This window comes from Sinocyclocheilus anshuiensis, unplaced genomic scaffold (assembly GCF_001515605.1).
Source record: "Sinocyclocheilus anshuiensis isolate Anshui unplaced genomic scaffold, SAMN03320099.WGS_v1.1 scaffold1755, whole genome shotgun sequence".
In the NCBI taxonomy this organism is placed as follows: Eukaryota; Metazoa; Chordata; class Actinopteri; order Cypriniformes; family Cyprinidae; genus Sinocyclocheilus; species Sinocyclocheilus anshuiensis.
The window spans coordinates 59581-71626 of NW_015551087.1; the positions used below are offsets into that span (position 1 = coordinate 59581).

General features: G+C 37.9%; 1 protein-coding gene across 1 annotated transcript; it reads right to left on the bottom strand.

The window, feature by feature from the left end:
- Positions 1-6513: 6513 nt before the first annotated feature.
- On the bottom strand, positions 6514-8380 carry hexim1 (HEXIM P-TEFb complex subunit 1). Its single transcript, XM_016452631.1, has 2 exons — positions 8225-8380; positions 6514-8019 (listed from the first exon to the last, which is right to left on the bottom strand). The coding sequence occupies exon 2, from the start codon at positions 8001-8003 to the stop codon at positions 7032-7034; it is 972 nt and encodes a 323-aa protein (XP_016308117.1). The 5' UTR covers positions 8004-8019; positions 8225-8380; the 3' UTR covers positions 6514-7031.
- Positions 8381-12046: the final 3666 nt, after the last annotated feature.

Here is a 12046-nt window from a genome sequence, read left to right on the forward strand (position 1 = left end):
TATTCACTGCTGTAAATCAGAACAGTCAAAAACAATTTGTATGAACTTTTCACGTTTAAGAAGTGAAAAACTGTAATAAAAGAATCCAATCTATGAATAGAGTGCAACTCACAAAAATAATAAAACTCAACATTAAGTTATATAAACTTTACACAAATCCTCACAACAAGGGCAAAACATATATTTTATATCTATGCATATTATATATAAACAGTTTTTAGTATTATTTACTTATATTACAGTGTGTGCATAATTTTTTAATTGATATTCTGATCATATTTTTCCAAGCACATTTTACCAGTAACTACTATTAATTTTGTTTAATCATTTATAAGTGAACTATAATTGTCCATGAAAGCTGGAAGTGAAAATCTCCTTATATTCAGGTGTGCAGAATTATTAGGCAAGTTTTCTTTTACAGATAAAATGAGCCAAAAAAGAGATTTCACTCAGACTGAAAAGTCAAAAATGATTAAATGCCCATGAGAAGGATGCAATACTAGAATTTGCAAAGTTAAGGCATGACCGTTGGACAGCTAAATGTGTGGCTGTCAGTAGAAGAACATCAGCAATCGTTTTGATATACAACTGATTTTCTTTGATTTTCTTTTCTCTCTCCTTGTTGATTGAATCTAATATGCAAGATTTAGTTTTAACAACTTGCTGGTGCTGCTTCCATGCAAACATTGCATTTTGATGGTGCTCTGATTTAGAGTGCGCGTTAAAACCCCTCTCCTTACACAAGGCTTTTTGCCAATTGGAAAATCCAGCTGTTGATGTGAAAACAGATTGTGGTGCACTTGGAAGTGAGAAATGCCTGCAAGGATAACAAAAAGCAGAGTCCTTGCTTACTGAGTACTCCAACCAAATGTTGTCTTTGTACCAGGAATCTTTAAAGCTCTCTTCCTGTTGCCCATTTGTGTCTTGGGGAAAGCTCTGATATGAGGCTGCACAGGTCCCTCAGATCTGGATTGAGAAATGTCTGGGAAGACGCATATGAAAATGGGAATCAGTTCTCAGAGGCACTTTCTGTTTCAAAGGTCCCACATTATAATGACACACAATTGGCAACAGGTCTTTAAGGCAACCAGACACTTTTTCTGTACGATACTGAAATTAGTTCCAGTATATCAATATAAGGACTTCTCTGATTAAAACAAATGTGTCGCCCTGAATATACCCAAACTCATGTCACTGTCCACTTTCTAGCTAGTCTACTAACCTGGTTGAGGGTGTACGGGGCTGTTCTGACCTACACTTGCATTTTCCTGAACCAAGATGTCTGACTCTCCCTCACTGGCTGGCATGGCTTTTTCTTTGCAAAAAAATACTGAATATCTCCCTGTCTTTTCATCCTGTTACACTGTCTGAGATAACAGAGGTAAAAAAGAGTAAAATTATTATTTGTTTAAATGCTATTGTTTTATTGGCAGATTACAAAAACTTCATCTCTGTAATTAACTGGTAAATGAATAGTTTAGCCATTAAAATGTTAAATCTGTCACCCTTTATTCACACATTATTGTCAGGACATAAACTAGACTGAAACAGAGGATACCGAATCAAGACAGGTGTTTACTGAGCAGTTGGAGAAAAAGGTAAGTATTGCAATGATTATTAATTGAAATGGTTAAGGAGTAATAATAAATGCCCTTTTCTTTCACAGGGGAAGTGGAGTGCACACATTGGGAAGATGGCAGAAAGCACACATCACTAAAACAGGTAAGAAGTATCCAGGTAATGACGGTATGATACAAGGTTTGCAGGTGTTTAACAAAGTGGAGTCAACAAGGGACATCACTGGAGACAATGACTGCTTACAGGCTATCCACAATGGTGAGTATAGCAGGTAAAAGATCAAGTTCAAACGAGGAGATAAGAGTTATGCGTGCTTTAATGCAGGGCTGATCGATAAGCTGATGAGCGGCAGTTGATGGTCATCAGAAGGCTGGTGAGAGAGTGCTGTGTATGAGGGTGTGTGTGAGAGTGTGTGTGTGCGCGTGTCAGTGCGCGCGCATGTGTGTGTGAATGTGTGCTTCTGTGAGTGTGTGTGTGTGTGTGAGAGAGACGGGAGAGCCTGTTGAATACATGACACATATGTTGTTCCAAACCTGTGTGACTTTCTTTTTTCCATGTTACAAAAGAAATTGTCAAGTCAAGTCACCTTTATTTATATAGCACTTTTAACAATACAGATTGTGTCAAAGCACTGTACAGTATCAAATAGGAAAATAGTGTGTCAATTTTGTGTAAAAAAAGTGTGTAAAATGACAAGATTAAACACTCAATTTTCAGTTAAGGCATTTCATTATTGAATTTAGTGATGTCAAGGTCCAGCTCGGTTCAGTTTAAATAGTGTCTGTGCAGTCAAGTCGACGATATCTCTGGAAATTAAGTGTCCTTGAATTGTGAAGAATGTTTGTCCATACTGTATATAATAAAAGTCAATGATCAAAATAGAGCTTGATTTGTTTTCCACTGCCTTTCATTAGTGGACAAAAGCATTTTCTTTTTATTTTCTTTTTTTTGTTTTTGTTTTATGCAAGAAAGGAAATCATGAAGGTTAGGAATAACATGAGGAAGAGTAAATGATGACAGAAACTAAATATGTGTGAAAGGTTTAAAGCACATATTAGTCAAATAATCCATAAGAAACAGGTGCATACCCATACTTTACATGTGGTGAACTAAATTCGAGGTCATGCTCCGGTTGCAAATTGTGCATACCCCAAAATTTGTTCGTAGAGTCTCTCTACCCCTATATTGTTCTGTGTTTGCACAGCGTCATGCAGCCACATAGATCTGACCAGAGGCCTCTGTGGCTTGCATTTTGTATAGGCTGTTGTCGCAAAGATTTTTAATTTTCTTTGTTTGTTTAATTATAATTCTTATAAAGTCATATCGAGTCAAGCGATATTTAATTTAGAGTTCTTAAATCAAAGTCAAGTTATTAGAAACCTTTAAATTCGCAAGTGCAGTCACGTTATGCCGAGTTCACACTGCACAATATTAGCCCGATTTTTCACTCGCCGACAGGTTTTGTGAAATCACCGACAAATGCCCGACATCGGAGGCAAATCGGTGCTCGTTCACGCGAGTGTATAGCCTACTCTCTTGGAAATGCAGAGAACAGGCTTTCTTCAGCTCTCCTTAAAGCTTGCGTTGTCCTGTTTGCAATTGGCTAAAAAGTAAAAAATATATATATAATAAGTCCACAGATTTATGATAAGCTATGAAATCCTTATAATCAAGTGATGATAAACGTACTCTTTGTAAAAAAGTAACGTTAGTGAAATTAAAGAGAGATGATTTAGCTCCATCCCTAATCCTGACAGTCTGGCATTGTCTTGTGTCCCGATATGAGAGTTGCCGCTAGTAAGCTGTGAAAGCTGAGACTTTATATGAAATCAAAGTTTAAATTAAATCTTAAGTTTTAACTTTTATATTGCAGTTTATATCATAAAGTAAATGGTGTTATGAACACAATATGTACAGTGAGCACTTTGACAAGACAATGCCAGACTGTCAGGATTAGGGACGGAGCTAGATCATCTCTCTTTAATTTCACTAACGTTACTTATTTACACAGAGTAAGTTTGTCATCACTTGATTATAAGGATTTCATAGTTTATCATAAATCTGTGGACTTACTATATGTAGATCACAAACCTCTGAAATCGGTTGATAAATGTAAACGTTATGGTGTTTTTATCCAGAAAAACCCGCAGCTCCTCCGTTTACCTCAGTCTTGCCTTCACAAACATGGCGGACGCGCAGCAACGGCTCAAAGCGGCCAATGAGGCCTCTAGGTATTTATTATGTCTATGGTGTGAAAGAGCCTTAACTCAGCCGAACGCACAAGCGCTCTTCTTCGTGAGCATTTGAGTGTGCAGTTAAAAATTAGCCTAGAGCGCCATCTGCTGTGAAAAACTAAGCTCAGAATCGATTCGAGAATCACAATGCATTCCGATAATCTCAGAATCGATCCACGAAATGCGATGCATCGATTTATTGTCCTAGCCCTACAACTCACTGTGCTCTTTCCTCTACTTCCTCTTCAATATATTTTGCTTCATGATGGCGTTTATACACCTGTGCAGAGTTCATCTTTTGTGACCAGAAAGCATGTTTGTAAACTTCATATACCCTTGTGATCTAATCCCGATTTAATGTATACTGAATGTAACAATGTTTGTTGTTACTCTCCCTTTGCATGTACATACAGTATATGGGTCATTGTGTGGACCAACTTTTGTAACAAATATAAATCCTTGCTAAATGAATCTCTGTGTTCATATGCTAAATATGATAGAATATATATTATTTGTTTTGATTTTTCCTTTTTTATAGTGCAACAGTCTGTATACTGGTTTACCTTTGCACTTTGTATAAAGAATGCCTTGTTTCTGTGTGGCGTGCGTGTGCTGAAAAACTGCAAGGCCTACACAATATTGAAAGAATTTGGGTTTATCAGCATATGAGATGTTAACCTCTGTAGGTTAGAATATCTCTATAGCGATGTTACAATTGCTCAGACTGAGTTTTACACTGAGAGAAGTTTAAAACACACACACACACACACACACACACACACACACACACACACGTCAGAAGGGTAAATTTTTCAAAATTGAGACTTATACAATCTGAAAGCTGAATAAATAAGCTCTCCATTCATGTATGGTTTGTTAGAATAGGACAATATTTGGCCAAGATACACCTATTTGAAAATCTGGAATCTGAGGGAGCAAAAAAAATCAAAATATTGAGAAAAACGCTTTTAAAGTTGCTTCTTGAAAGTTTGTGAACCCCTTGCAGAATCTGTGAAAATATGAGAAATTTCAACAAAATAAGAGAGATCATAGAAAACGCATGTTATTTTTTATTTAGTACTGTCTCCGGACAGTACCTTATCTTATAAAAAAATATAAGATATTTTACATAAAATATGTTTACATTTAGTCCACAAAACAAAAAAAAATAGCTGAAATTATTAAAATAATCCCATTCAAACGTTTGGGAACCCTTGGTTCTTAATACGGTGCGTGGTTACCTGGATGATCCACGACTGTTTTCTGTTTTGTGATGGTTGTTCATGAGTCCCTTGTTCGTTCTGAACAGTTAAACTGAGCTCCGTTCTTCAGAAAAATCCTCCATGTCCTGCAGATTCTTCAGTTTTCCAGCATCTTTTGCATATTTGAACCCTTTCCAGCAGTGACTATGATTTTGAGATCCATCTTTTCACATTGAGGACAGTTGAGGGACTCAAACACAACTATTAAAAAAGGTTCAAACATTCACTGATGCTCCAGAAGGAAACACGATGCATTAGGAGAAAACTTTTTGAATTTGAAGATCAAGGTAAATTGTACTCAATTTGTCTTCCGGGAAACATGCAAGTATCTTCAGTTGCTTCCGAAGGGCAGTACTAAATGGGAAAAAAAAAATATTTCTACAAAATAAGAAAAATGTGGACATCTTCATCCTGTTCAATTTCTCTTAATGCATTGTGTTTCCTTCTGGAGCATCAGATTCTGCAAGGGGTTCACAAACTTTCAGGCAGCACTGTATAAACACTGGATCAAAATGCTTTGATAAAATACCTTATCACAACCTCTGACTAAAGACTTTCTGTAAAGTCAGAAAGCCAGTGATATATCTTGGAGCTGAATGAGAAAGTGTACTAGAAAATTCATATTAAAGGGATAGTTCATCCAAAAATGAAAATTTGACGTTTATCTGCTTACCCCCAGGGCATCCAAGATGTAGGTGATTTTGTTTCTTCAGTAGAACACATATGATGATTTTTAAGTGTCAATGTGTCCTCACGAGCCGCAGGGTTTAATTTGGATTTGTCTGTGCATGTTTTTTTTTACTCTCATAGATTTTGTTGCCATGCATTATACGACTGATAGACTGCAACGGCTGGAGTTAAAAATCATCATTTGTGTTCTACTGAAGAAACAAAGTCACCTACATCTTGGATGCCCTGGGGGTAAGCAGATAAACATCAAATTTTCATTTTTGGGTGAACTATCCCTTTAACACAGGGATCCAAGTCCTGAAGGGGCATGAACCCAACTGCATTTGTTCATATTTGCTTACAAAATAGTTTGTCCTTCTGAATCTCTTGGTCATATTGACTTCCTTTTCAATCTAATATTTTTTTTTATATTCCTAAAAAAAACTACTTTTCTACATTAAAACAATGATCTGAAAAAAAATAATTTAGCAGATATACTTTTCCAGGCCTATTCATCACACATTCATTAATTTATTTAAATTTTTATTATTAGATATTTCAAGATTTTAAATAGATTAGTCATTTTAGGTCTACATGCAAAGTTTTCGCAAGTACACTTGAAAAGTGATAACTGGTTGCTTGAAAAATTTAAATAACTCCTCATAAAACCAGGTTTTGGATTTTTATAATGTAAAGACTGACAGAGAATATAACAGGCAACATAATAAGATAAATACAATTAGAACTAAAATGTAATATTTAAAAATTGAATAGACGATATATTTGGGTAAAACACCATTAACTGTTTTCCCGTTTACAACATACTGTCTTGTCATGCATTAACACACTGAGGCATGTGCGCCATCAAATATGAATCTGAAGCGCTGCATGTTTGCGGTTTCTAAATGAAATACAATTTGAAATATTCAATGATTATGGTAAATTAACAAAACTGAAATTATTGGAGATGTAATTTGTGATGTTATGGCAAAGACTCGCGCAAACTTAAGAGTAGTTTCTGGCCGTTGTTGTTTTTTTTTTTTTAAATCTTGTACATAACATTGTAGGATATTCGTTTTGTCAATTTAATTGTACAAATCACTAACGTATATTATTGTGGACTGACCAAATATGTGGGACCGCACGAAAGATTTAATACAATTTTCTGTCTCAAACATTAACTTCGGATGGCAAAGGCTGAGGAGGGTATTAGCTACCACAGAGATGCTGTTTACAGTAAGACAAGAGCAACGATTTGACGTGTACAACAGAAATAAAACATATTGATTCAGCACGACTGAGACTGGTTTAGTCCTGGACCTTTACTTTTGGGGGTTTTGAGTAATAACTCGTTATTCTCAGCTCTCAGTCTCTCCACCTCAATCTCTAGCTCCCGCAGGCGCAGAGCACCGGTGCCGTCAGCCGGGGACTCGGGATTTCTCCGGCCGTGACGAAGCCAGTTGTTCTCCTCCTCTAACCGTGACATACACTTCTCTAGCTCCAGGTATTCCCTAACCAGTTCTTGCTTAGACATATTTTGGAGAGTCTCGACGTGGTACCGCTCATAGGTCTCAGAAAAGTCTCTCTGCAAAAACTCTCCGCTTGCGTGGCCGGGTCTGCCCATACCGTCGCTGCCTCCGCCACCGCCCCCCTCCTCCTCGTCCTCATCTTCGCCCTCAAAATTCTCATCTTCGCTGGCCGTGTCATCGGAGCGGATCGCCCCGGATTTTCTGGCGCCCAGCTCCGTGTTGAGGTCAGGTTCTTCGCGGTCGTGCTCCTCCATCAGAAACTGGGTGGTGTTATATGGGGCAACGGGCAGACCTTTGGCGAACATTTCGGCGCGCACTCGCGACGCACGGGCGGTCTCGCGTTCATCTAGCTCTTTCTTCTCCTCCCAGGTTAATTTGAAGTAAGGCTTCCAGCGGCGCTTCTTCTTGGAGGGTCGCCGCCGGTGTTTCTTCTTGCCCTGGCGGCCATCTGACAGCCCCTCGTTGTTTACTCTCGTGCAACCAGATTCTCTCTTATCATTTGTTTTGTCCACAGGAAATCCATCATCACTTGCTGCGTCGCCAGCCTTGGGCTCCGGATCACTCCTATCCCGGCCGCGGCACATAGGACGTGTATCTCCAGACACCAAACCCGGACAGATCTCCAACTGGTTTCTTTGCACTTGTTTCGAGACGACGACACTTGTCAGACCATCCCTCTGCCGCCCTCTGCTGTCATCCTCCGGTGCAGCTTCTTCTTTAATAAGCTCCATAACTGTACACTCCCACCTGAAGGATATACAAGTTTGTGATCAGTGAGATGAGTGACACCCTCCTAAACTGAGGTATGAATATAAATCAGGTTAATAAATGCTGTCATTTAAAACAATTCACCAAAACACTGAGGAAAAAAGGGAAATGCTTTTTCTAAAAGTGAACGAACATTTTAACATAAACAGCATTAACAAACTCGCATAAGTTAAGTTTGCGTTACCTCAGCGTTCACTTCCAATCTCGTGTTTGAGTTATTATGCTAAGACTGTTAATGTGAACTCTTTCCATTCCCTCTACTATTGACTTGGTGTCTTGACGGGTACGAAAACACTTCCCTCCAGCGTAAACTCCAATTCGCTTCTGATATGGAGAAGAGTGGGGCTTGTGAATTTATTACCTCCCCCACGTAAAGGCGCATGCGGCCAGTCCTCCAGGTTTTTCCTGCTTTGTGGGACTTGAAGTCCCGCTAGGCATTTGCACGCAGCAATTTCTGCCATAAAACCTCCATTACCCACAATCCAACAATTGTTTTCGGTCCTGAGCGGGCTACGCCTACTCGCAATTTTCACTGGATAGAACGTTTTTTGTGCGTTCACTGTCCAATCGAAGCATTCTGATTGGTAGCTTTCATTGTCAATCAAAAAGAAAGCTGTCCCGGTCGCTCTAGTGGACGCTACCAAGCATGTCCGAAGCGGGTAGAAACATCCGCCCCATTCTACGATGCATTAAACGTTCACCTATTTACAAAGAAATAACTCTTCAAATTATGTTGACGCCGCATTGCACTTACAAAGCACACGTTGTAGTATTCAATATCGCGTTTGGTTATTTTGCATCTCTACCCTAACAATTAAACACACACCCTGAGCCCTTGTGAGGATTGATCACCTCTCAAGCAAAAAAGTAGTTCTCATTTCAAGCAGTATGTTCTCAATTGAAAGTGAATTGTAACGTATGTATCCACGATGATAACAAACTTAGAGGTTACAATGACTGAAGTACTTTCCCTTGTTAAAGTGAAATGTCGCAACATAAAGTAAACGTCCTTGGGTTGTTTCTTGCATTGAGTAACAACGATGAAACGAAGAAGCGATTGTTTAGTAACCTGATTGTTCGCTAGTTAGCTAACGTTAGCAGGATAATGGGAGTTTAGATTAAGTAGCACAAGCAAACTGGTTAAAACTGAGACTAGCTATATAACATTAAACCATTTTACCTGCATTTCACATAAAGACATTTACATACTCGGAATTTCCTGTAACGTTAGTCTCCGCTAACATTAGATATTTTATTACAGATGGATTTAGTGACTAGCTAGCTGGCAAAGCTTTCTTGTATTGGAGAGATGAATAGATTTACGCCTTCACGCTATTATCAGTTGTTTTAGAAGACAGCAATGCATTGTCTCTTCTCATTTATAAATGGAAATGCGTAGGTTTGAAAAATTAAAACCCGTTTCTTGACTTGCCCGGAAATTAACTCGTGCTAGGAAAGTTAGCTTGCTCCCTTGCATCTGTTAAACGAACCAATGCGAAACAAAACAAAACAAATGGCCTGTTCGATATCATTTTTTCCACATTAAGTTTAAAAAAATTCTTAGACCATTTTGTCGAAAAAGAATAAAAGTACAATTCCTAACATATCAGTGCTAAGAAATGGTCATACAGTTACATACTGAAGGCATTTACAAAACAGACTTTGAAGGGCCAGAAAGAACTGGTGATATCACGATTATGTTGTTGTGGACAACAATCACATAAAGAATCGAAGAGTCCCGATACTTGGTTTAATTCCACTGTTGTCGATGGGGCTGTACATAAGTTTTACCTAGATGAATGCACCTAAAATGAAACGATAGCAGTTCCTGAAGAGATGGATTTAGTTTAATTTACTCCCCTAGATATTAAACGAATCTAGTACCCATTCAACCTCATTCTGAGTTGCAGCTGCACAAAGTAAACAACCCAGCAAACGTTAAGTTCTGTCTGTGAACAACTGCTTTAAAATTGCACGTTTAATATATATATATATATATATATATATATATATATATATATATATATATATATATATATATATATATATATATATATATAATATGCAACTGTTTTGTTTATTTGTTTTCTCTCATTATCGAACAGTCGGAATATGCTCTTGCTGGTTGCCACCTGAAGGCTCCTGTAGTTAATTAAGGCTTTTTTTAAAGATTGTATAACTGACTAAAAAAAAGTATGCAAAGTGCTTGGCATCCTGCAAGTAAGATCAGCAGGACTGTAATCCTTTGTTAATTTATAATTAATTTAAATTTATGCATTTAGCAGATGCTTTTATCCAAAGCAACTTACAGTGCATTGAGGCTATACATTTTTTTACCAGTATGTGTGTTCCCTGGGAATCGAACCCACGACCTTTTGCACTGCTAACGAAATGCTCTACCACTGAGCCACAGGAACAATATTTTTGTCTTATCTTTGTTGTGGTGCAGATGGCATTTACAAGGTCAGCCAAGTCAAGGTTTCAACCATCCGAACAGAGATACTAATAAACATGACTTATTTTCAAAATATGATAGTATGTATATTATACATTATTGAAAAAGTCTCTGCACACAGCTACATTTAACCAGAATTACGTGGAACACATCATGAACATTAAATTAAATAACTCCAGGACGTCTCTGAGAACTGCATTCATCTTGTTCATACAAGATTAAATAATCTTTAGATTTATGAGATTAGATTAATGAGATTAGAACATTTACTCTCTTCACATCACGCTAACAAAGTGCTACACTTGAAGCACCAAACGCTAGGTCACAATTAATTAGTTATCATTGTGACGTTTACTTTCATTTGAACTCAGTACAGTAAATTCATAAGTACATATTAATCCTTCTCTTCCTCCGTCTCAGCAGAAACATCAGTGCCTGAGTCACAAAAGGCCACACTAACAACAGCAGCAATGTACGTCCAGAGATGTCAAATGGCCACCATTTCTCCTGTAAAACAGAAATTAAAATATTAAATAATTCTCTTTTCCACTAGGGATGTGCGGGTCTAGTCAACTAAACAGTACAGCTCCTACTAGTCGACACTGAAAACAATAGTCAGTTACACAACAGAAAAAAAACAAACAAACAAACATGATTTTATCATTCAAATTACCATAATTTTAACATTGCATTTAAAACATTTTAAATAACAAGTTAAAATAAAACGTTTGAAAAAGAATACATTATTTGTAAAAGTTTATCTGGGCGGAAACTACATTTTTACCTCAGACCTCACATGCGTTTTCTTTGTGTCAGTTGCGGCGAGTTAAAAAATGACCATGCGAAAGACGAGAAGGTGTGGGATTATTTTGAATTAGAAGGAAACGGAAAAGTTTTGTGTAAACTGTGTAATGTCAAACTGTCTTACAATAACTCTACTGGAGTGATGTGTAATCATATTCAATACAGGCACGTAGGCGTTAGCTTAGAGGCTGGCCAAGCCAGCAAATGTCAATCACGTCATTCACTACAACCTGCCGGTGTTCTGACGATTTGTGCTACCCTGTCAGATTTTGCTACCTCACATTAAAACAGATGGTAGCATAATTCGATAGCAAAAAGTGCTACCTATCAGATTTTGCTTCCAGCATGATATTAATAAGGTTTGAGGCTTTATTAACATGTACACCTACCCCAACCCTAAACCTACCCTTACAGTAGGATAAATACAGTGTTGGTATCATAATCTGATAGGTAGCATTATTTGTCAGAACACCGGCGCTGTGATCCCGTCCGCGCCGTCTATTCCTCTAATGAGGACCCACTTCGGTGGTGGTGCGGGATGTCCAGGCGCTTTCTGAAACTCTATCGGCTTGCTTTTCCCCAGATAGCAAGAACGTTTGGGCCAAATGTGGCAGGGGGTCTGAATACTTTCCGTACCCACTGTATATGGCCCAGATGATAGCACACAACTGAGAGCCATATGTGGTTGGCTATGGCACACCATGGAATATGTTAACTTATGGTTAACATTTGGCTTTTATTTGGAAA

What these genes read in the sequence shown, in the direction of transcription:
- hexim1 (XM_016452631.1), bottom strand. Translation starts at nt 8,003, where the DNA reads ATGGAGCTTATTAAAGAAGAAGCTGCACCGGAGGATGACAGCAGAGGG.